This window comes from Schistocerca nitens, chromosome 3, assembly GCF_023898315.1.
Source record: "Schistocerca nitens isolate TAMUIC-IGC-003100 chromosome 3, iqSchNite1.1, whole genome shotgun sequence".
Lineage (NCBI taxonomy): Eukaryota > Metazoa > Arthropoda > Insecta > Orthoptera > Acrididae > Schistocerca > Schistocerca nitens.
In genome coordinates, this window is record NC_064616.1 from 409,642,541 (window position 1) to 409,669,221 (window position 26,681).

General features: G+C 43.6%; 1 protein-coding gene across 3 annotated transcripts in view; it reads left to right on the forward strand.

The window, feature by feature from the left end:
* LOC126249614 (glycine receptor subunit alpha-2-like) overlaps window positions 1-26,681 on the forward strand; it is a 477,560-nt gene that overhangs the window by 196,749 nt on the left and 254,130 nt on the right. For 2 of the 3 annotated variants that reach the window (XM_049951280.1, XM_049951283.1), the window contains exon 3: window positions 9,880-9,945. The exons of the other annotated variant lie outside the window; for it this stretch is intronic. In XM_049951280.1, the coding sequence (XP_049807237.1) occupies window positions 9,880-9,945 (66 nt within the window). The remainder of the gene's footprint in view (window positions 1-9,879; window positions 9,946-26,681) is intronic. 3 annotated transcript variants of the gene reach the window in all.

Consider the following 26,681-nt stretch of genomic DNA (forward strand, 5'->3'; position numbering starts at 1 on the left):
TCACGCAGTTCTTTAAATCTGTTCTATCACTTCCGTTAACTGAAGTTGGAAGGGTCCCAGGCCGACGAATCATTCGCAAGATTTTTTATTTAATTTATACTTCTTCATGTTTCTTCTAATAAAATTCAGTTGGGATTTTTGCCCTCCGCACGGTGAGATGTACCTTAAATTGCTCTACCGAATCTTTTCACAGGGCGCTGCGTTTCGTATCTGATTTCTAAAGCTGCCCCCTCCCCACACACAACGGCGTCGTCTGCATGAAAGGGCTACAGATGTTATCATTTGTACAAGGGTTGTTCGGAAAGTAAGGCCCGATCCGCAGCAAAATGGAAACCACAGTGAAAATCTGAGGAAGCTTTGCACAGATATGTCGGGCAGTGTCTCTAGTATACCCGTCGATCGCGTCACGTCACTCTTTTCAGTTCTGAGAGCACGGCGAGTTCGTTAAGATGCGTAGAACATAATGTCTCCAGTCAAGTATGAGTGTCTACCGAGAGATTTCGCCTGATTTCATGCAACCCTGCGAACTATCAGACTTTTCTTTTGTCATAAATATTGTTTGCTGCACACTGCAGGAGCAATGCGGTCGTTCCCGCAGCGTTGTCGATGGAAAGTATTTGATCAGCCACCATATAGCCCGGACTTAGCTCCCTCCGATTTTCATCTCTGTCCACATGGACTGCTGGCCATGAAGACAATATTTTGGCACAGACAACGAACTACAGACCAGCGTAGAGAATTGGCGGAAAGAACAGGCGGCTGCTTTCTGTGACGAGCGTGTTGGAAAGTTGGTACAACACTACGACAAATGCCTAAGTCGGTGCAGAGACTATATTGAGAAGTAGCTGGAAGGTGAAACTAACTGTTGCAAATAATTATTTTTATTTTCGCTGTGGTTTCCATTTCGCGACGGATCGGCCCTTACTCCCCGAATAACTCTCGCATATTGCGGATAGCAGCGGACGTGTCGCACTACCTTGGGGTACACCATTCTCCGCATTTGCCTGTGAAGGTATGTTCCTATGAAGAACAACGTACTGAGCTCTGTTTGCTAGAAAGTCTTCATTTCAGACGCATCTCAGGGACTCACACCTACTGAATACGTGGCTGGCAACCACGGGGCCCCGAGCTGAGTCCTGGCATTGCTTCCACTTACTTATGCCAGGCTCCTCACTTTTATCTTTCCTATCTGGCCACCCTCGGCCAACTCTTGTTCTTTTCCGATCATGAAGCTATTAGATTTCGAGGGCTAGAGGACTTTCATTTTCCAACGTATACTTCTCATGCAGCGTCTGACCCGGAGCGGGCGGCTGTGAAAGGCGTCTGTATCCCGTGTTAGGGGGCGGCCTCCAGAGCTGTGGAAGGCAACGGAAAACCACCGCAGATTATCTTCCCAGCATAATGCTGTCTCCATTTTATGCACAAAAATGGCTTCCTCTCATGTTAAATCAGTATCCGGATGTAAAATAGTCCCCTATTCGGATCTACGGGGGGGGGGGGGGGGGACAACTTGAAAGGAGGCAAAAAATCGTAACGAGAATTGGTACCTGGAATCTTATAACTCTGCTACAAGCAGGAAAACTAGAAAACCTTAAAAGAGAGACGGAAAAGAATCATATGGACCTCGTAGGCGTTGCTGAGATAAAATGGAATGGATGTGGAGAGTTACAGTCAGATAAATATGTATTGTACTACTCAGGAGGAGAAGTAAAAAGAATGAATGAAGTAGGAGTAGGAATGATTATGACAAAGAAATTGGCTAAATGTGTGGAATATGTGGACCATGCAAATGACCGGGTTATTGGTGTAAGGCAGAAAGGAGCCCAAAAAAATTTACTGATTGTCCAGGTGTATATGCCAACTTCAGAACATGACCAAATTGTAGAGGAAACGTTAATGTAATAGAGAGAATAATGGACGAAAATAAAGTGGGAGACTGGAATGCCATTGTGGGAAATGGGAAAGAGGGAAACATATTAGGCATTCATGGTCTTGGAAAGAGAAATGATAGGGGTGAATGGCTAATTGACTTCTGTAGGGAAAGGCAGCTGATAGTGGCAAATACATGGTTTAAGAACCACAAGAGGAGGCTCTACACTTGAAAATCACCAGGGGATAAATACAGAAATCAAATCGATTTTATACTGGTAGAAGAAAGATACAGGAATGGAATCAAGAAGGTGCACAAATTACCGGGTGCAGATATTAACAGCGACCACAATTGCTTATGGCAGAAATAGAAATAAGAATGAAAAAACTGAAGAAGGCGACCATGGTGAAGAGCTCTGAGCACTATGGGACTTAACTTCTGAGGTCATCAGTCCATGGTGAAGAAGTGGGATCTAGAGAAGATAAGATCCAACAAAGAACAAATTACAGAAATGCTGCCATTTGAGTTTCTAAACACATTACGAGACAAAGAACCACCTGATAATGTCATTGAGTACTGGAATATGCTGAAAGAAGGAATCATTAAAGCAGGACAGCAAAATATAGCATATGTAAAAGGGTAAAGGGCAAAAAAACCATGGGTCACACAAGAAATGATTTCCAAGGTGTAGGACAGAAAAAAATTTAAAACCAAGAACACTGAAGATGCAAGAAAGATGTACCGAAGGTTAAATAATGAACTGCGAAGAGAAACAGAGTAGGCTAGGGAAAAAAATGGCTAAAAGAGGAATGTGATGCAATTGAAGAACTGGTCGGGAAGGGGAGATACGACTTACTATACAACAGAGTAAAGACTATGACATGGGATCAAAACAGAGCAGGAGGTGCTACTATGGAAATTTTGAGTAAAGACGAAGAGATAGTGTACAAAGAACATGACGATGTCCTCCAGAGATGGGAAGAATATCTAAAAGAGCTATAAGACACAGATCGCAAATCAGAAACTCTGGAACTTGAATCACTCAACACAGTAAGTGATGACGAGAAAGGACCAACCATCATAATGGAAGAAGTAAAGTCTGCCATAGCTGCAATGAAAAACGGCAAAGCAGTAGGTTCAGATACGACACTGGGAGAAATACTAAAATGCTTGAACCAAGATGGAATAAGAGAAATATTGAGATTATGTAATAAAATATATGAAAGTGGTGAATGACCTAAGGACTTTCTGACAACAGTAATGATTCCATTACCGAAAAAACAAGGAACCAAGAAATGCAGTGAGCACAGGACAATCAGCCACATTTCACATGCAGCCAAAGTGATGTTAAGAATAATTAATAAGAGACTTGGAAAAAGTAATGGAGGAGAATCTTGGTGAGGAGCAGTTTGGCTTTAGACAGAATACGGGCAGCAGAGATGCGACAGGGCTCCTACGAATCTTGGGAGAAAGGTTTATTGAAAAAGAGAGAGACCTCTATATGTGCTTCATCGATCTAGAAAAGGCATTTGACAATGTGGCTTGGGACAAGCTGGCCACTATAATGAGGGAAAAGAGAGTGGACTGGAAAACCAGAAGACCTATAAACTCATTATATCTGAATCAAAAAGCCTCAGTTAAAGTGAGAGGAGAAAGTACAAACTGGATCGGACTAGGGAAAGGAGTAGGACAACGATGCTGTCTATCACCTACCCTTTTCAACCTCTTCTTGGAAAATATGATTGACCAATGCTCATTAGATGACAAAGGAGTAGAAATTGGAGGAAGAAGAGTAGGGTGTTTGAGGTTTGCTTATGACATGGTCCTTATAGCCATAGGGGAAAAAGAATTACAGGATTTAGTGGACACCATTGAAGCTAACGGAAAAATTATGGAATGAAAATTAACTCAAAGAAATCAAAAGTATTGGCACTAGCAGGAAATAAAGAAATAAAAATTATGCTAAAGGGAGAAATATTAGTACAGAAACAAAATTTTAAGTATCTTGGAAGCAGGATAGACACCGACTGGAAATGCAGCACAGAAATTCAAACAAGGATAGCAATGGCAAAAGAGACATTTTATAAGGAAAGGAGAATTTTCTGCAGCAGTGTGGACAGAGGAAAAGATTCATAAAATGTTTTGTATGGAGTGTTCTTCTGTATGGCTCTGAAACATGGACTTTCAGGAAGAAAGACAGAGAAAGGCTGGAGGCTTTTGAGATGTGGATATGGCGGAGGGTGGAAAGAATAAGTTGGATGGACAGAGTAAAAAATGAAGTGGTACTGAGAAGAATGGGAGAGAAAAGACATATACGAGATGTAATAAAAACGAGAAAAAGAAATTGGATTGGGCAGATATTAAGAAAGAATGAAAGACTGATAAAAACAGTTTTAAAAGGTTATGTAGAAGGGAAAACGAAGCGAGGAAGGAAGAGAGTTCAGATACTGGATGACGTGATGGACGGTACGACATACAGCAGCCTTAAGAACGAAGCAATGGATCGCAGAAAATGGAGAGGCAAAGGACCTGCTAATATAGCAGAAAACTGATGATGATGATTATCTGTTCGGATGTTCCAAATGATCGTACTTTGTTCATTAAGTGTTGGTGCGGAACTGTATCGAAAGTTTCACGGAAATCAAGAAACTGCTCAACCGCAGCGCCGCTATCCATTGATTCTGAATGTATTGACCGAACAGAGCAAGAGGGTTTCACATGAATGGTGTTTGTGGAAAATAAGTTGATTCCTAGACAGGGTTTGTACAGTGTCCAGTAAAGTCATCGCACGATAACATAATATATGTTCCACAGTTCTACAACAAACTGACGTTAATGAGATAGGTCTATCGTTCTGAGCGTCGACGTTTCGACTTTTCTCGTAGACAGGAACGACTTTTTCTTATTCCAGTCACGTGGCTCACTCCGTTATTTCAGCGACCCAAGTTAAAGTAGTACTCGCAGAGAGGACCAAACCCTCAGAAAATTCAATACAGAATCTACTGTGCAGCTCATTACGTCATGTGACCTTTCCTATGTTGAACGAGTTAAGTTGTTTCTAAACAAAACTGGAAATAAATTCATTTACACAAAATCGTGTCTATTAATCAATTATCCGTTACCAAGTAACATTCTATCATAATGTTGTAGCAAGAGACGCAGTCTCATCTGGTTTAACCTCAATATCCAACAATAATTATTAATTTTATTATTGTTCAAATAACTTATGGGTTTGCTGCCGGGTGACGTCGTCGGACACCGCCGAGATTTCGACAGGAGCACACCCTGCCATTCTCAAGGCACAAATGCAAGGAAGGAAAAATGTGCAAGCAAATTTAATACCTCGGTTCATAGAGGAGAAACAAGGAAGATACCACACACAGAACAAGTGTCAACACAACCAAAGATAACCAACATCAGAAATATCGATGGTTACTATTAATCAACAGGTGAGGTAGCACTAATTTTGTCCCTCTGTTTTTTGAGGAGAGACAGAGCCGGACTCCAAGCAGCATTTAAACAAAATCCACCATCTCTGTTAATAAGGTTGCTTGACAGTCTGATTTCAACAGCTTCCTTAATAACACTATCCCAATAGTTTGACGTGCAAGCCAGAATCTCCGTGTTGTTGTATTCCATAGGGTGACCGGTGTCAAGGCAATGTTCTGCAATAGCGGATTTGCTCGGCTGTTGTAAGCGTGTGTGACTCTTATGTTCAATACACCGGTCTTCCACAGTCCTGATTGTCTGACCAAAATATGACATGCCACAACTGCAAGGAATACGATAGACCCCAGCCTTACGCAAACCGAGATCATCTTTTACGGACGCCAACAGGGCCTTAATCTTGGAAGGTGGTCGAAAAACACATTTCACATCATATTTCCCTAAAATACGGCCAATCCTGTTAGAAATGCTTCCTGCGTACGGCTAAAAAGCCGTAGACTTAGGTGCCACTTCGTTTCTATCGTCACTCACCCGTTGCACAGAAGGCTGATGGCGCAACGCACGTTTGATCTGCCTCTCACTATAACCACTCTGACGAAGGGTGACTTCGAGGTGTGCTAGCTCAGCTGCCAAACTTTCAGGGTCTGAGATAACGTGGGCCCTGTGAACCAAGGTGCGAAGAACTCCTTCACGCTGAGCTGGATGGTGACAACTATCAGCTCGCAGATACAAGTTAGTGTGGGTGGGCTTCCTATAAACAGAATGTCCCAACGTACCATCAGTCTTCCTTTTGACCAACACATCAAGGAAGGGAAGGCATCCATTCTTTTCCACCTCCATAGTGAACTGAATATTCGAGTGGATTGAATTCAGATGTTCCAAAAACCGGTTTAAATTCTCACTACCATGAGGCCACACAACAAAAGTATCATCTACATATCTGAAAAATCACGCAGGTTTCAAGGTCGCTGACTCCAATGCACGTTCCTCAAAGTCCTCCATAAACAAATTGGCCACAATAGGTGACAACGGGCTTCCCATTGCAACTCCATCAGTCTGTTCGTAGTACTGACCATTGAATAAAAAGTAAGTGGAAGTCAGAACATGTCGAAACAAATTTGTTAATTCGACACCAAACTTAACCTCAATTAACTGCAACGAATCAGAGAGGAACGCGAGTGAAAAGAGAAACCACATCAAAACTGACTAAAATATCAGAGTCATTCAAACGCAATCCCTGCAATCGACGTAAGAAATCTGCAGAGTTCTTAATGTGGTGTTCACACCTACCTACTAGTGGGCTCAACAAACTAGCAAGATGTTTAGCTACACGATATGTCGGAGCACCAATATTAGAAACAATAGGCCTCAACGGGACAGCCTCTTTATGGACCTTAGTGAGGCCATATAATCTAGGTGGTACAGCACAGTAAGAATTAAGACTCTTGATAGTCTCCTGTGACAAAGAACTTTTCTTTAGGAGGCTATTTGTCTCTCTTAGTAAGGTCAGCACCGATTTTGCGATACGCCGAATCAGAAAGTAGACACTGCATCTTTTGAATGTAATCGTGCTTGTTCAACAAAACGGTGGCGTTACCTTTGTCCGCCGGTAAAATAACAATATCAGGATCCATTCTAAGTGAACGTAAAGCAGTCGCCTCAGCTACTGTAATGTTACACTTGGGTCGACGGGCCCCAGTCAACACACGACATGCTTCCCTCCTAACCTCTTCCGCAGCCTCGGAAGGTAGGTCATAAACAGCCTGTTCTATAGAACTAATGAAATCAACGACTGGCAAACTCTTAGGCGTCGGTGCGAAGTTCAAACTTTTCCCCAGCACAGACAAAGCTGCGTCGTCAAACGTTTTCTCCGTGAGATTGATCACAAAACGTCGAGAATTAGAACTAGACACTGAGCCAAGGAAACGTTCAAACTTCGCCGAATGACGAGCAGTTACAGATTGAAATTCCCAGTCATACGGAGACCAAGAGGCACCGTCCACCCAATCCCAAGAAAATTCAGAAACATTAGACGCCATCATTAAATGAAGCTGAAATAATTCCTTAGAAACAAAATTTAATTGACGGCGAGTATAGTGGATCCTTTCACGAACAAGAGCTAAACCAGCACTTTGCTTGATGCGATTGGCGGCAGGAGAATTATTAACAGAGATGATGGATTTTGTTTAAATGCTGCTTGGAATCCGGCTCTGTCTCTCCTCAAAAAACAGAGGGACAAAATTAGTGCTACCTCACCTGTTGATTAATAGTAACCATCGATATTTCTGATGTTGGTTATCTTTGGTTGTGTTGACACTTGTTCTGTGTGTGGTATCTTCCTTGTTTCTCCTCTATGAACCGAGGTATTAAATTTGCTTGCACATTTTTCCTTCCTTGCATTTGTGCCTTGAGAATGGCAGGGTGTGCTCCTGTCGAAATATCGGCGGTGTCCGACGACGTCACCCGGCAGGAAACCCGTAAGTTATTTGAACATTCGATTCGCCGGGAAAAGTTAAGGTCTCACAATTTTATTATTATTGATAATGATGATCAACTTTGAGTTCGAACAGTCCACGGGTGTATTACCGGTCCATAGTGTCCACTATAGACCGTCAGTACACCCGTGGACTGTTCGAGCAAGAAATACGCCGGGAGAAACTGAAGAATCACAACTTTCTGAGTGTCTGTACTTTTTAAACAGTTCCGTTCTTGATCACAGATGTGAGTAAATGAATAATGCTATCATAAGCTCTTCATAATATACGATTTCGCTGTTTGAAACAAAAAGTAATAATTTGTTCGACCCACATCTGACATTCCTCTTGCACATTTTTGAATTACATTGACATCCTGGAATTGGTGTCCCTGTTCGTCCTTAGCTACCGTCCTCGCCACTTTTCTTTCCCCTGACGTGAATCCCGTCTAGTACGGTGTCTGCTCTTTCGGACTTTCTCAATTTTTTAAAATTTTATTTAACTGTTGGGCCGGGTGTCGTTTTTAACACCACAGTCGTCAAGGTAACCTAACGAAAGATTGGGTGTGCCATCTGTCCGTGAATCGTGTAAACTTTGTTCTGTGTTTTATCGTATTTTAAATGCTTTTGTATCATATTCTCTGAAGCGGAATTTAGAGACCAGCCAAGCATTTGCCCATACGAGCGCGGCATACCGCCTATAGGCCACATTCAGAGAGACCGATGTTAATTACCATCGGTTGTTAATCTGTCGCGTGGATTTGATTCGGGTCTTGCTCACCTCCCTGTCTCACAAAACAGCGCGCTGTTCATTACACTATACGAGCAGTTCCAGCTTTAACTTTTCCCAAAAGATTTTATAAATTAACCTCTAATTTTTCTCCGTTTCTGCAGCTTCAGTAAAACTAACTATTCTCATCAGTAAATTAGGTCGTTGCAAAATTGTTCCTGCTTCACTTTGTTGTATCTTTTGTTTGCGCTGTACTGAAATCCCAATCAACTCTCATTCATAGCTGCGTTCATCAACCATCTACAGTTTACTTTTACTTATGTGAAAAGGTAATAATATTTCTCCTACAAATAGGATTATAAACTGGCAAGTAAAGTCGTAATTTTCGTACGTATGTGCTCGCAATAAGGTAACAATTACATATATAATTGTGCTGATTGACCATTGGAGATATTTTAACACTACAAGTTTTCTGCTGCATTACGTTTCCAGTTTCAGAGACATACTCTTATTACTCCAAGCTTTTGAAGCCTGATACGCTACGTCTTCCCTACCATTCTTCTATTGTGACTGATATTACACAGGAAATCGTCACATTTGTGATAATTTCTGTCTCTCTCTTTCTGACACACACACACACACACACACACACACACACACACACACACACACACACACACACACACACACGCGCGCGCGCGCGCGCGCGCGCGCGCGCGCGCGCGCGCGCGCGCGCGCGCACGCACACACACGACACACTAAAAGAGGTGAAACTCGTGTCGGGCTGTTTCGAAAATTTGGACAGTTACGGAAACCGAAAGGGAGAGTTATGACATCTTGTCATTTACTTTCTCTATTGAAATAACACCTGATTAAGATAAAGCACTGCACAGCAGCGAATTCACACACTTATATTAACAGCAAATTGAGTATCATTAAAACTATCGTAATTCGATTAAGCATACGTGTGGTACCAGGAAACTTCCGTATGTAAATTTATGAGGACATCTATGTGGAGGAGAAAGGTAACCCATCAAGCAATGGGAAATTCTGAGTTTTGTGAGTCAGTAACTCGTAGATAATCCAGATGATACTATCGTTTGTTATAATAGACTTTCACTTGTGCAGAAGTCTCCAAATTATGACTTCAATTTAAGGGCTTTCTCTATCAACACGTTCTCCACTACTGCATACGAAATATTGTACAGGGCATTTTATGTTTTTTAACCAGACCTAATAGCACTATTTCAATGTCAGTAGCTGTTGCACATTGTATGTACCACACTGTACTTAGTGTCAGATATACTGAATATGCGAGAGCGAATTCCTGATACGTATTTTTGTATTCCCCCGGTACAGATCGCCTTCTTGCCCAAAGAAGTGTCCAATACTGTGCAACAGAACCTCGGCCCCGCAGACGAAGAGGTACTCTTTCATATTTTACGTCTGCATGTCAAATGCATTGCTTAGACCAATAAATCCATCACTGTAACTTGGTGCACAGTAAAAGTAGTTGATTTTATGTTTGAAGGCGTGTTACAGTGGTCATGTTTCGCCTTTTGGTGTGTCGATGAAGCCAATGTAATCTGTGTTAAAAGTCGCAGAAATGACGTAAGTTTCATCTCCATGGCCACTGTATCACTGCAGTCTCCATTGATATGTCGTTTATTTATTAAAGATTCGTTCAGCTGCCTAGGCATGTGCTTCCTGTGGTTTCAGTAAGCGCTTTTTGAAAACGTGTTTTCTAAACCCCAAGTATTGCTGCATGGTTTCCAGCTTTAAATGTAAACAGAATTACTCTGAAAGTATTTTTGGATACGATTTAGCACCGATAATGAAATATTTATATCAAAAGTGATGTTTATTTGCGTTTTCTTAACACAGGGTGCCAGGTAGAAGAAAAACGGTACCGTTAGCTACATTCTGCCCGCTGAGGAAAATGCTGAAAAGTATAATTGCGAAACACTTCATGAAAATACGTAATATCGGTAGGTATTTAAGCTTGTAGCTCAGAACCCGCCAAAGAACCGAAAAATCTGAAGGAAGGTATACCTGACCACACAATGGGTTTGATACTGACAACACGTTTCCTTGGTGTTGTATATGATACACGCGGTGTTAGTGTTGCCAGTGGAGGACGAGCTATGTATCAATGTTCGGTTTTATGGCAGGCTGCTCACAAAGCTCAACGTGACACTGTATCTATGGTTGATTTTTTATTTAGTCCTCTCGCGATAAATTTGCTTCTGAACCACTTTTACCCTCTTTGCGCCTGCTATTAATACTATTGTTCACTATTCCGCCCCCGGTAGCTGAGTGGTGCCGGCACGGTAGCTCAGCGTGTTCGGTAAGTGGGCCGATTGTGCTCTGTAATAAAAAAAAAGTGAGTAAAGGAATCAACGATCAACTTGAACGGACGCCATGTGACGTCCGCACAGACGAAACGCAACGAACTATACTGAAAAAAATAGTGGTCAGCGCGACGGAATGTCAATCCTGAGTGCCCGGGTTCGATTCCCGGCTGGGTCAGAGATTTTCTCCACTCAGGGACTGGGTGTTCTGTTCTCCTAATCATCATCATTTCATCCCCATCGACACGCAAGTCGCCTAAGTGGCGTCAAATCGAAAGACTTGCACCTGGCGAACGGTCTATCCGCCGGGAGGCCCTAGTCACACAACATTTACATTTTTTACTGTTTACTGAAAAATCTTTTCGACCAACCTGTTTCCGTTCATTCTTGCAAAATGTCTTGTAAATTTCTACCTTGATTTTCCGGTTGTAACTATAACATTTTTAGTATGTCTGAAAAGTCATCATATCTCGTTTTCCTTTACGTGCCATCTGTCGTCCTCTCGGGTCCGACAATTTTCCTTCGGATCCTCCTTTCTTGAAAGCTTCCGACTCCTGGTGTTGTTCACTATGACCCGCATATACTGAATACCGCTGGATTCACATCTGAATTGTGATTTAGTACGCCTCTTTATCTTGTTAACTGAACTGGATCCGTTATCGCAATTATTTGAGCTGCTCGGTTATTCTAATCTTCCCATCCAGACGTTTCTGTGCACCGCACAATAAATTCACTCATTGCCAGAATTTGTCACTTTGATGTTTCGGGCGTGAAGTGAAGCTACAGGAAGAGCAGTAAACCTCCAGTGCTCACGTGGCCGCCAAATATACTCCATCCGTTCCCTTTCTTTTCAAACATTTATCTCGAGGCAACTCCCAAACACAAGGGATGCCACTTGCAAGATCGGTTCGATGGCACGGACTGGAAAATTCATTATTTTAAAGGAGACTGTAGAAGGAATAAAATATCATGTGAATGGTTCGTTATTAGACTTTTCAATTGCGGTGTATTATTGTGAACGCTGTCTCCTAAATATTGTCATAATAATCTGCTTGACCTCATCGCATATTACAGTTCCAACCACCGACAGAGATAAAAGCTGCTTTTGGTTCGTCATTATCGTCAATGTGAGAACAGCTGTCAGTACGACTTATGATTAATTTCTGCTTGATAACACCTGCTGAATCATTCATCATCTGACTGTAGACGTTGTTGTATGGAGAAAAATTCAATATTTACTTTCAAAGTGAATTAGTCGTCAAATCACCACTTTTATTTCAATAACACACACACACACACACACATGCAGAATACGACTTAACAGCTGTAAGTGTAAGGCCGCTTGTGCGAAAATAATAGCGAGACGTAGTGCAAGTACTCTATGATCAGTTCACAGAAGATGTACGAGTCTTTACACAATCACCGCCCGCCGAGGGCGTAACGTTAGAGTCCATTATCGAAGCACAGAGAGAGAAGTGCAGATACCAAGCGAAGTCATCTATCACGTGGCAAGAGGATTTCTAGTAGCAGTCACAGAGAAGTCCCACCGAAATCCAAATCGATGGTCCAGCAATTCCCACGGTGTGCATAGAGCTGCTTCATCACGAAGGCAACAAGACTTTCTTAACTCTCGTCGATCTGGTTTATCGCACGCAGAGACCGCCTATACATTTTTCATTCTCTACCATTAAAGGTAGAACCAAGAGCTGCTTCATCACGAAGGCAACAATACTTTCTTAACTCTCGTCGATCTGGTCTATCGCACGCAGAGACCGCCTATACATTTTTCATTCTCTACCATTAAAGGTAGAACCAGCTGTTTGAGTGCTGACTCATCGTCGAGCCACGGTCTTTCCATTCAAACACCTAGCGTGGTGGTAGTGAGACAGAGGAACCGCAAACTGTACTACATTCTTTAAAAAAAAAAAAAAAAAAACGCACCACGAAGAAATTATCCGAAATTGGTAGATGTGATGTACATATACAAATAAATTATTACAGTTTCCGAGAAATTGTATGATTTATTCAAAAGAAAGAGCTTCATAATTTCACCAAGTCAATAACGCATTGGTCCACCTCTGGCCCTTTTGCAGGCAGTTATTCGGCTGGGGGAATTGATGGATAGAGTTTTTAGACGTTCTTTTGAGCGGTATCGTGCCAAATTCTGCGCAAGTGGCGCGTTAGATCGTCAAAATGGCAATTGGGTGGGAAGGTCCTGCCCATAATACTCCAAACGTTCTCAACTGGGGAAAGATCCGCGGTGAGCGAGCGGACTTTATCTTGCTGAAATGTAATTCCAGGATGGCTAGCCATGAAGGTCAACGAAACGAGGCATAGAGTATCGTCGACGTACCGCTGTGCATTAAGGGTGCCGCAGATGACAACCAGAAGGGTCCTACTATGCAGAGAAATGACACCCCACACCATCACTCCTGGTTGTCGGACAATGGTGGGATTCCAGCCTGTCGCCCGCCATACGGCTTGACAACCAGGAGTGATGGTCTGGGGTGCAATTCCCTTTCGTCCTTTGTTTGTCGTCCGCAGCACCTTTACAGCACAGCGGTACGTCGACGATACTTTATGCCCCATTTCGTTGACCTTCATGGCTAGCCATCGTAGACTTATATTTCAGACTATAATGCGCGCTCACATGGCAGGGGTTTCTCTTGCTTGTCTTCATTCTTGCCAAACTCTACCTTGGTCAGCAAGGTCGCCAGATTTCTCTCCAAATTAGAATGTTTGATGTATTATGTGCATGGCCCTCTAACGCGTCAACAGGACAAAATTTGCTACGATATCCCTCTGGAGAATATCCAACAATTCTGTCAATCAACGCCAAGCCAAATACCTGCTTGCTTATGGAGATGAGTTGGATCAATGCATTATTGAGTTGCTCAGTTTGTGAAACACTTTCTCTTGACTAAATCATCCATTTTTTCTGATATTGTAGTCATTTGTTTGTCTGTACATGTACATCATATCTACTGATTTCCGTCCCGCTGGGATAATTCTTTCGTGATGTGTCGTTTTTTTGTGTCTTAGACTCTATTTTGGGAAGGGATTTCTAATTCTGGCATTGGCCTGAGAACTAAGGGAATCTTGCTGAAAACATTGGTCACAACCAGGGGATGGGAAATATTTTTAATTTATCCTCAACACAAGAATATGAAAACAAAGTGTATTTGTTTGTACGCATACAGAGTAAATTCGATTGCTTAGTTCACATGAGCAATGCACCCATGCTACTGCCATTCGACATATCCTTGGAACGTGGCCTAATCGAGCGAGCTGCGGAGCTCAAGTGAACTAGCAGAGGTTTGTGAAATGGTCATGTGGGCTCTAGAAGCGAATTGTCGTCAGCCTCGTTGTTCAGGCCGATACCACACTGCAAATACAGTAACCAGTAGCGTGAGCATTGAAATGAAACGTGCAGTGAGAGTTCAGATACTGCTAGGTCAGAGCCCGAATAAGAAACACAGGCCGACCAAAGTCCGGATACAGGGTTGTCAGCCATACAGCTCCAGACAACAAAAGCAGTCATGCGACAGGCGTTCCTGAGCGTTTCGCTTATGTTGCCGCGTTGCACCACGACGAAACGATTCGACCGTAATATAGACTGCATCAGAGCAAATGATCTGCCATCAAAGGCGGAAAACCACGAAGATGGGGTACGTTTACTGGCCAATTTGGACGCCAGCTTTACCACACCGATGCTGTCAATAGTTCTTTTAGTCATTCATTCATCATGTAACGTTGACTTGCCCATCGGAAATATTTATAAATTATCCTCATCTCATACAGAGCAGTCTTCGACGATCTAGGAGCGCCGACTACCAACCGGTAGACCGTAAATGTATATTTGTAGCTACTGTAGTCTTAAGTCCGAAGACTGGTTTGATGCAGCACTCTGTACTACTCTGTTCTGCTAACCTCTTCATGTCTGCAACCTACAGCCATCAGAACCTCTAGTCTGAACTGTTTAGCGTTTATGTTTTACTTGCCTCTCTCTACAATTTTTACCCCTCACACATCCTTCATAACCAGATTCACTAATCATCGATGCCTCAGGAAGTGTCCTATAAATCTATCCATACTTTCGACCAAGTTGCATCACAAAGACCTTTCCTTCTCAACTAGATTCTGTTCCTCTCCAGTGGTTATCCGATCTACTGGTCTTATCCCCAAGATTCTTCTATAACCACAGGTTATTAAAACCTCTATGTCCTCTTCTCTGAACTGTTTATCGTTCATGGTTCACTTCCACACAAAGCTTCACTCCAGACAAATACTTTCACAAAAATTCGTAATATTTCAATTTATATTCGAAGTTAACATATTTCCCTTTTTCACAAAAGTATTCCGTGCTATTGCCTTTGTGGGAAATGTAGATATGGGTGCTGATGATAATTATGAAGATCTTGAAACGTGATTCTATAGGCCATCATTCGAATCTCTCCACGAAACCTTACTGAACATGCTGATCCAAAAATTCGTTATACTTTTAAAATTCAATACTTCACAGAATAATGCACGAGGTAGGTAGGGAGGTAAAAATTGACACATGCTTGAAATGACATGGGGTTTTATTGAAACCAAAAAAGTACAGGCTAACCAACAGATGATACAGTAAGTGGCATAACAATTTATTTTTAGAAAAGACAATGTTCTTTACAATAAATATTCAACATGTCGTCCGTCATTCATCAGCAACACCTGCAATTGAGGGACAATCTTGTGGACAGTACTGTACAGCATATCAGTAAATATGGTGAAATATTGTCTTGTAGCATCCCTAATGCGGTCGAACGATCGTGGTGAACTTGCGACTTCAGGAAACTCCACGACCAATAATCACACTGATTGAGGCCTGGGGATCTGGGAGGCCAAGCATGATGGACGTGGCAGTTCAGCACGCGATCATCACCAAACGATGTGTGCAAGGGATCTTTCACACGTGTAGCAATATGAGGTGGATCGCCATCCTGCATAAAAGTCGTACTTTCCAGTAGGTGATTATCAGCCAAGCTAGGGATGATCCGACTCCCTCTCTCACTACTGCTCATTTTATACACACATCAAAAAAAGTTTTGCATCATCTCGGTTCCGAGAGTTCCGGAACCTGTACAGAAAATTGGAATAGAGATAAACATAAATATCATTTCCGCCATTTTTATCATGAAAACCACACATTGCATGTTGTACCATCATACAGCGTGACCTTCAGAGGTGGTGGTCCAGATTGCTGTACACACCGGTACCTCTAATACCCAACAGCACGTCCTCTTGCATTGATGCATGCCTAAATGCGTCGTGGGATACTATCCACAAATTCATCAAACCACTGTTGGTCCAGATTGTCCCACTCCTCAACAGCTATTCGGCGTAGAGTGGTTGGTGGGTCACGTCATCCATAAACAGCCCTTTCCAATCTATCCCAGGCATGCTCGTTAGGGTTCATGTCTGGAGAAGATGCTGGCCACTCTAGTCGAGCAATGTCGTTATCCTGAAGGAAGTCATTCAAAAGATGTGCATGAAGGGGGTGCGAATTGTCGTCCATGAAGACGAATGCCTCACCAATGTGCTGCCGATATGGTTGCACTATCGGTCGGCGGATCGCATTCACGTATCGTACAGCCGTTATGGCGCCTTCCATGACCACCAGCAGCGTACGTCGGTCCCACATAATGCCACCCCAAACTATCAGTTAACCTCCACCTTGCTGGACTCGCTGGATAGTGTGTTTAAGGCGCTCAGCTTGACCGGGTTGCCACCACACACGTCTCTGATGATTGTCTGGTCAAAGGCATATGCAACATTCACCACTGAGGAGAACATTATGCCAATCCTGAGCAGCCATTTGGCATGTTGTTGGGCCCATCTGTACCACGCTGCATGGTGTCGTGCTTGCAAAGATGGACCTCGCCATGGACGTTGTGAGTAAACTTCCGCATCGCGCAGCATATTGTGCACAGTTTGAGTCGTAACACGACGTCCTGTGGCTGCACAAAAAGCATTATTCAACAAGGTGGCGTTGCTGTTAGGATTCCTCCAAGCCATAATCTGTAGGTAACGATCATCCACTGCAGTAGCAGCCCTTGGGTGGCCTGAGCGAAGCATGTCATTGACAGTTCCGGTCTCTCTGTATCCGCTCCATATCCGAACAACATCACTTTGGTTCACTCTGAGATGCCTGGATACTTCCCTTGTCAAGAGCCCTTTCTGGCACAAAGTAACAATGCAGATGCGATCAAACCGTGATATTGACTGTCTAGGCATGATTGAACTACAGACAACATAAGCCATGTGTCTCCTTCCTGGTGGACTGACTGGAACTGATTGGCTGTCGGACCCCTCCGTCAAATAGGTGCTGCTCATGCATGGTTGTTTACATCTTTGGGAGGGTTTAGTGACATCTCTGAACAATCAAAGGGACTGTGTCTGTGATACAATATCCCCAGTCAACATCTATCTTCAGGAGTTCTGGGAACTGGGGTGATGCAAAACTTTTTTTGATGTGTGTATGTGATTAAAATGTGGTGTCACTGCCGTGTAGCTGTCCAGAGCCATCTGTTGGCTAGTTTTTGACTCGTTTTTTGTTTCAATAAAACCACATGTAATTTTAGGCATGGTTTCGGACGACAGCTGCCAGGGAAAGTAACCTGCTGTTAAAGACAATATAAATTGATCTGATACAATTGTCGTATGCCCGGCCTTTGTATCTGCGCAGTGAGTGTACTAATGTGTGAAAACTTTGCTTACCACACTTAGCGCACAAATGGACAAAACATCTGAACTGTCTTCTCAAGCCCAGGGTGTCAAACAGACATTCTAAATAAATATAACCCTGGCTCTGCAAGACAGTTAATATCAGGTGTGGATCATAACAAAAATCATTAGAAATGCTGCTGTCACATACGTATAATGCATGAATTAATAAAATTGAAAGTTTGGGGTCTATTCTAGAAATATAACACAACTATTCCCTTTTTTATTCTACATATAATTTATCAACTGTTGCTTTCAGGGGTCAAGTGGTAAACAACAATCATGTTTAATTACTTTTGACACTCAATAGCAAAATATTTAATTCTAGGAAATATATTGAAATGTCGATTATTAAAATCGTTGCCTCTACACATGAAAAAAAAATTTATCACAGGAGAGAATGATTATTAAAAATCCTCATCAACTCATTTAAATCTACATTGTCGTAGCTGGTCAGTGCACAGGGTGGGTGGAGAATAAATTTACTTTTTGAACCAATGAAAAAAACTCTCGTGTCCTGAATGTGAGGGTACGTTAGTATCCTAGCTTTTGATATTCAATTTACTGGTGCCTATGCGCTATGGTACTTTACCAAGCAGCATCTGCAACGGCGTTGTCTCCATGCTGGATCTGAAACGCTAATTCCCTACTCTTGGCTTGACTGAATTCACCCAGTTGCAACTTAGAACGTTAATCTTTCCCTAGTGGAAATAATAGCTATTGCACACTCGCTATGGGTTGGAGCGACGTGCATAATTTCTTTGCCCGCAAAAATTCCTGCAGAAATAATTAATTACCGCTTTGCTGTCACCACAATACATGAAGCGCATTGTCCTCACTTTGCAGAAAGCAAAGCTCTCAATGCCCTCTCTTATTTCCACACACTTGTACGGTCTGCCGCAAGACGAGTGAGAGAGAGAGAGAGAGAGAGAGAGAGAGAGAGAGAGAGAGAGCCTTAAGGTCTCAAAATGCTTTTATATAATGGGGATCTCCCCACTGTGTCGCGTCTGCATTACCAAGTATGGCTTCAGCCAATCACCGTCTGGCTAGAGGTGAATACATTTTCATTTTCCTTGCTGGGTCGCAGCCTAGCCCTGTTAATGACGTGCAGCCACTTACCCCCAGTCCCGGCCTTATTTACGTTAAAAGGAATAATGTATTGTGCTGAAGCTCGCCGTTCTCTTGCGAAGTGGGAGTTTTAGGATATCATTAACCACCTGCTTGATTCGTCTCCTAAATGCGTTTCACTTTAACTTATTTGTTCAATGCCATTGTCCATGTTGGTAGAGATTGTTTTGTTAGTTTTCGGTACATGAGATTAAGTGCAATTGCCTTTTGTTGATATAATGTAATTATTATTTTCTGAGGATCTCGTACTGTATTGTCCTGTCACTATGGATCAAGCTCATGTAAGGTCCGTAAAATACAGACGCCTTACACGATTTAGTACAACCTGCACAATAAATCGACTATAATTTGTCCTAAACAATGATTTTCGAATGTTAAATGAAATCATTGTCTTCTGTTTCCTAATGCTTCAACCAAAATAATTCTGATAGTTATAATACTTTTTGTGAAAATTGCAGCATCCAGAAATAATGAAGTCAAGGACATTCAGGCTATAGAGGCTTTTTTCTCTACTAGTTCTACACAAGGACGAAACATGGGTCAAAAATAATAGAAAGACCAATAGAGAAGTCTCTTCGTGGGACTCAGTGTCGAATACTGCATGTGAGCATTCTGTGACCTGTAATTTTGTTCAGTTGCCGCTGTAGAAATGCAAATTCCGCTGAATGGTCATTAGTGGCCAGATACTAAAAGTTGCGATACTGTCTTTCGTTGGTATAAGTGCGAGTTCTGTAGACTATTGTGGGTGTTTACAGTACTCTGTTACTCTATGTTCGACAGTAAATTTGTCATTCTTGCAGTGTAATAAACCATCTACTCGTAACCCAACGAAGGAAGAAGGAATACTGGGGTTTAACTTCCCCTCGACGATTAGGCCGATGGGGAAGAACCACAGTCTCGGACAGAATATCAAGAAAAAAAGGAAAAAGAAATAAGACGTGTCAATTCCAATGAAACCATGCCGGCACTAGCCTCAGATGTTGTGGAAAATCAGGAAAAATGTAAATCTCTATGGCTGGACAGAGATTTTAATCTTGCTTCCGTTGAAGGCGAGCACATCGCTATAGTCATGCTGTCATACAATTCCGTCTTTGCCTGTATCAACATACAGCATGGCTCAAAAAGTAATCTTGAAATCCTAGACATCTTCACGGAATTCATCATCTCCAGAAACCTGTCACACATACACTAAACTGATGTGCTGGGATGTTGTTTCTGTGCAGTTTTCACAAACAGTGGTGCAAATATCCAGAAACAAAATAATGCCCTAAAATTTGCTCTCAGCTTTCAGGTGAAAAGTGTGAAAATCTCACAAAGTCGCCCAGTCTAGTTAATAGATTACGCAAGTTTTTTCGAATCTTCACTCAACACTGGTAGACTGTAATTCGAGTGCAACTGTACTGTGTAAACGGCTGTGATAACCGCATGTTAAATGTTGTTTTATGATTATTTTCACGCTATTTTTGCGTAATGAATTCACTAAACATAGAATTAAAATATAGTGCTTTTCATTCTGTCTATAGCTAGCATTCCTGTAATAGAAATATATCTAAATCTTTTTTTTTTAAGTTGCTTTTTTTTTTTTAGAGATGGGGCCCCTCCACGCCCGCACCAACGTGGTGACCAAACCAAAAGTTCTACTGTCACCTCCGTCAACATGTTAGTTATCTAGTAAGTGGATCACAGGATGCTGGGCTTTGATGTTATTCGTGCGTCTGGGTAAGACTACGCATTAACACGATCCATCAGGTGATAGATAGTGGACGAAACGCGAGTGAGGGTAGCGATTTGAAGAGCAGAGGGAAAAAAGTGCCAAGGCTCGTGCCGTGGGAAAAAAACCTCTGCGACAGTGGGCTGGGTAGTAAGAGCAGTAGTGGCTTACTAGCTGCGATAGTTCATGCAAGGTTGGATTTGTTAGTATGGGTATCATGCATCATTACCGTGGCAAGCGATGGCGATGTATCCCAGTTGCTGCAGCTGCTACATTCCTGGAACAATCAAGATCGTTATATAGTAGTGGGATATCGGCCACAGATCATCTCACTGTGTGGGGGATGTGTGGAGCTTGTCTGCATGCAATGTACGGTACGGCTTCCCTGCGTGGTGCCAGTTATTCGGCAGTGTATTCCAGCTGGGTATCCAGTAATGGCGTCTGATTAACAGGGGCTCACCTGTACCGTTGTGTTTGCGTGTGCTTGGCCATAGATGTTAGGTCCTTACAAGTATGTCTTTTGGTCTTTTATGTTTCCATCTATGGTTGGAGTCGTAGTTCCCCAGATTCAGAATAAACGGGTTCTGCGAATGTCTGGAGTTTCTGTATAGTCTTGTGGTGAGTTTGTGGATTACCTCCGTGAGAGTCTCAAGTCGGTATTCCCGGTGAAGGTCCGCGATGCGTGTGTATCGTGGAGCATTGCTTATGATCTTGAGTACTTTGTTTCGTATGAGCTGCAGACGGCGCAGGCGCGTAGGTGCAGCGTATCCCCAGACAGGAGCTGCGTACGTCATCAGGGGTCGAATAAGTGTCATGTACACGGACCTCGACACCCTTCTGTTCAGTGTGCTACGCCTGCTGAGCATAGGGTAGAGCTGTTTGAGCCTCGCGCTAGCTCGGTTGGTCGTGTATTGTATGTGGTCCCCCCAGAGTAATTTCCGGTCCAGCCAGACACCGAGGTATTTGACTTTCTCACGGAAACGTATTGGGCGTGCATGTAGAGTTATTGGTTTGTAGTATCGGTGTTTGCGCAGTTGCTTCGGTCTTCTGGTGAACAGAACGGCTTCGCACTTGTCGACGTTTACTCTAACACACCATTTCTCCAACCAAGGCTCAGCCACTCTGAGTGCAGTCTGTAAGCGTGACGTGATGTTTGATGGTTTCCAATCTTGCACGAGGATGGTTCAAATGGTTCAAATGGCTCTGAGCACTATGGGACTTAACATCTGTGGTCATCAGTCCCCTAGAACTTAGAACTACTTAAACCTAACTAACCTAAGGCCATCACACACATCAATGCCCGAGGCAGGATTCGAACCTGCGACCGTAGAGGTCACGCGATTCCAGACTGAAGTGCCTAGAACCGCACGGCCACACCGGCCGGCTTTGCACGAGGATGGCTGTGTCATCAGCGTAGATTGCCATCGTTGTGTTGTGTGTTGTTGGGAGATCGGTTATGTAGAGGTTAAACAGTAGTGGCCCTAGGATGCTTCCCTGGGGTACTCCCGCGTGTATACCGTGTCGTACTGATTGTTTTCCCTGCACGTCAGTGTTGAAACTCCTGTCTGTGAGGTATGAGTGTATTAGACGCACCAGCCTGTCGGGGAATCCTGCGTCGCTGAGTTTGCGAATGAGGCCGTTGTGCCATAGACGGTCGAAAGCCTTTTCGATGTCCAGGAACACCGCCCCTGTAGCTTTGTTTATTTTTAAGCCATGTGTTATATGTTCAACGACCCATAAGAGTTGTTGTGTTGTGGAGTGGTGATTCCTGAAGCCGAATTGCTCCAGTCTCAGGATGTCATTTGTTATGCAGTGCCTAGTGATGCGTTTGAGAATCACCTTCTCAACAATCTTACTGAGCGAACTCAGAAGGCTGATGGGTCGGTAATTTTGTGGGAGGCTGTGGTCTTTCCCCGGCTTCCTGAACATCAGGACCTTGGCCGTCTTCCAAAAGGAGGGGAAGTGTTGGCGTTTTAGTATGGCATTCGTTATGTGTGTGAGGTACTCAGCAGTTTTATCCGTGAACTCCTGGAGGACACGGTTTTGAATGCCATCATGACCAGGGGCTTTCCTAGCAGCGGAATGCATTATAGCCCAGGAGACTTCGCTGTGCTAGCATGCCGAATGTCGTCGCGCGATGGTTGGGCTAGAATGTGTGTAACCTCCTGGTCAGTAGCAAGTGTGAACACCGGATCTGATGGTACCAGGTTCGGTGTGAACGACGCTTCGAGTGTGCGGGCCATTAGTTCTGCTTTCTCTTCCGCTGAGTATGCAGGTCCGTCAGGCCCTTGAAGCGTTGGGGTATATATTTTCTCCCTGGTGAAGTGTCGGGCTAGTTGCCACACGCCAGGTCGCGCGGTGTCCAGCCCTTCGAGTTTTTGGTTCCACTGTTGTGTTCTATGTGTTTGTATTTTATCGTGTATGATGCCCTCTAGCCTGTTAATGTGCCGTTTGAAGTACTGACGCCTGGTGCGCTGCCATTGTCTCCTGAGGCGATTCCTCATTGAGATTAGGCCCAGGATTTCCTGTGGCAGGGCCGCACTGTGTTGTTGTGAGGTGCGATCAGGTATGGTGCCCGCCATTGCGTCCTGGACGGCGTTAGTGAGGGTTTCTACTGTCTCGTCAATTTGTGCTGTTTCGTTAATTTCGTGTATGGCTGGGATGTGGCTATCGAGCGTTTCCTTGAACAATGTCCAATTCGCACGCCCATAGTCCAACATCTTGCGTTGTTCCATGTGCTGCAGTGTTTCCTCAATGTATAGTATTACACGTTGGTGGTTTGAGGGCAGATCGTTTACAACGGCAACGTTGAGTGTCGATGTAATGCCCTTGATGAGGGCCATGTCTAACACGTCTGGCCTGTGTCCCCTCTGACAGGGAATGTGGTCGGTTCAGTCGGCGCTCGTATAATGTAGTTTCTGCCTAGTGAATGTTCATACAGTTTTTTGCCGTTGGGATTTCGTATGCGTGAATTCCATTCTGGGTGTTTTGCGTTCAGATCTCCAGCGACTATTACTCGCGGTGAGATGTTGAGTCGTGTGCTGATATCACGTGTTGAAATGCCTACAGGACTGTTGTATACCGATATCAGTGTGGTGTAGGCTCCGTTGAACTTGACTCTGACGGCCGTAGCCTCGATTTTTTCCAGTTCAGGGATCTCTATGTTTGTGTGCTCAATGTCTTTGTGTATGACGATTGCAGTTCCACCTGCCACGGTGTCGCTCGGTCGGTCGGTACGATAGACGCAGTAGACAGGAAAGTTTAATTGTTTGTGCGGTTTAAGCTTAGTCTCTCTCAGTAGCGCGACAAGGATTCCCTTGAGCTCCATGAACGCGGCAAATTCTGCCCTTTTGTTGTGGATCGAGTCTGCATTCCAGAACAGGATCTGTGATAGTGTGTGCGGGTTTGCGTTACGGGCCGGGTGTGGTATGTTATTCATGTAAGAGTGTGAAAGAGTGTTGTGATGTTAGTGTGTATGACAGCCCAGTATTGCCCGGGTTCGGCGCTCATGAGCTGGGTGATGAGTGTAGTGACGGCCGTCAGCACCTTGGTAAGAATTTTAACGGTCGTGTGTCGAGGGAATAGTGTTGGGTGTGGCAGCCTGAGGTGCTGTTGTAGAGTTAGCGGCGGCTTGTGCGGGTATTGGTGTGTTGTTAGGAGTGGCATTTGTGTTTATGTTTTGTGACAGAGGTTGTGGCGCCTGTGTTACTTCTGTGGTGACGTGGATGGTAGTGTGGGTTACAGTCTCGATGTCTTGTTGACTGTTTTCCTGTGTGTTATTGGTCTGTTGTTGCTGGGTGGCCTGTTGTGGTGATTTGGTGTTCCCCGCCCTGTGTTTACGTGTACGTCTATTCCTCCTCTGGGTTTGGGGTTCTGGCGGTTCTTGCTTGGGTGTGTTTTCCTGTATAGCGTGCGTTTCTTCGCAGCACGTGACTTCCGGGAGTGGGGTCGTGTTGTTTAGATTAGATTAGTTTTTCGTTTCATAGATCCGTGCTGAGGAGATCCTCGTGGATGTGGAACATGTCAATTTTTTTAAAAGCTGAAATAACAATACTAATAGTATGAATATATACAATACATCATTTGTTTCTATTAAAAAATTCATCAATGGAGTAGAAGGAGTTGGCCACTAGTAAGTCTTTCAGGCTCTTTTTAAACTGATCTTTATTTGTAACTAAATGTTTTATGTTTACTGGCAAATTATTGAAGATGTGTGTTCCTGAGTAGTGGACCCCTTTTTGAACTAAAGTAAGTGCTTTTAAGTCCTTGTGCAGATCATTTTTGTTCCTTGTATTGTATGTATGAACTGAGCTGTTTGTTGGAAAAAGAGATATATTATTTAGGACAAATTTCATTAATGAGTAAATATACTGAGAGGCAGTAGTTAGTATACCCAGTTCTTTGAAGAGGTTTCTACAGGACGTCCGTGAATTTACTCCACAAATAATACGTATTACACGCTTTTGGACTCTGAAAACTTTTGTTTGATTTGAAGAGTTACCCCAAAATATTATACCATATGACATTATGGAATGAAAGTAGGCAAAGTATGCAAGCTTTTTCATTTTTATGTCGCCTATGTCTGCTAACACTCGAATTGCAAATACAGATTTGTTAAGGCGTTTCTGCAGTTCTGTGGTGTGCTCTTCCTAACTGAATAAATTATCAAGTTGTAATCCCAGGAATTTAAGACTGTCAACCTCTTCTATCTGCTCTTCTTCGTATTTTATGCATATGCTGGGTGGAAACCTCTTACAGGTTCTGAATTGCATATAGTGAGTCTTTTCGAAGTTTAATGTCAGTGAGTTGGCTTTAAACCATTTATTAATATCCATGAAAATATCATTAGCAGATCTTTCTAGAACTACACTTGACATACTATTTATTGCAATACTTGTGTCATCTGCAAACAAAACGAACTTTGGGGGCATAGGTGTTGGTACCGATGCTTGTTGGTTTTCAGGTGTTGTCTGTAGCTGTTGCAGCGGTTGTTTCGCGTGTGTGTGAAGGGCGTTGAGGTTCCGCGGCCTGTGCCGTTCCGCCAGGGCGTGCAACCGTGGCAAACGTTACGCCGTTCCTTACTGGGTTCGGCGTTGGCCTTGGGCGTGGAATGTCGTACTGTACCCTGTTCTTGTCTTGTTTACGCTTCAGCGCCTGTTTGTATGCACTGCACTGCCTGAAGTTGGCCGTATGGGGCCCACTGAAGTTGGCACAGCGTCGCTGGTTTGGCTGTGTTTGTGTGCAGGTGTTGGATCTGTGATTGCCAGCACATCCGCGGCAACAAGTTGCCAGTCCACAACGGAGGGCCGAGAGGCCGAATCGCTGGCAGTTGTTACATTGTTGGGGGACATTGGGTGGTTCGTAATGTTCTACACGTACGTCCATCCGCAGAAACCTCTTTATCTGCAGGATGGCGCGGGAATCAGCCGTGTCGGCTAACTCAACCATGTAGTGTGGTAGCGGCGCGTGTGTGCGGAACCCCGTCATCCGGGAGGCACTTTTACAGTCGAATCCCAGATAACAGAGCGCCGCCTGTACTGTCTCGTTGGGAGTACTGGGATCCCCTCCCTTGATCACGTACTGCTGGGTTCTCTCGTCCAGCTTTCTGTACGTGTAGTGTTCGATCTTCCGATCTTTGAGGAAGGTCAGAAGATCTTTATATTCGTTGTCTGTGGCAACTTACAGTGAGGCCCTATCAAAAATGGTTCAAATGGCTCTGAGCACTATGCGACTTAACTTCTGAGGTCATCAGTCGCCTAGAACTTAGAACTAATTAAACCTAACTAACCTAAGGACATCACACACATCCATGCCCGAGGCAGGATTCGAACCTGCGACCGTAGTGTGAGGCCCTATCGTCCGAGTACTTTGCGTGTAGTGTACTGTTAATGTGCCTTTCCGCGAATGCAGTGTTAAGCGCACTAAGGTTCCCATAGTTTTGTATTACGACTGGGGGGAAACTAGTCTTGTGTTGTGTGGGCACCGCTGCGGCTTTGTGTGCTTTGTTGTTGTTCACCACAGCCGTGTTAGCGTTTTGTTTCGTGTTATTGTTGTTGCTAGCCTGAGATGAGCTAGTAGGTGTAGGCAACAGCGCCTTTCGGCTGCCTAGGGAGTTTGGTTGCTCGTTTGTCTGTGTTGGTGTTTTTCTGGGTTTGCGTTTAGGGCCCTCCACCTGCCAGGGCTCTGTGTAGTGGTTTTCTGGGTCC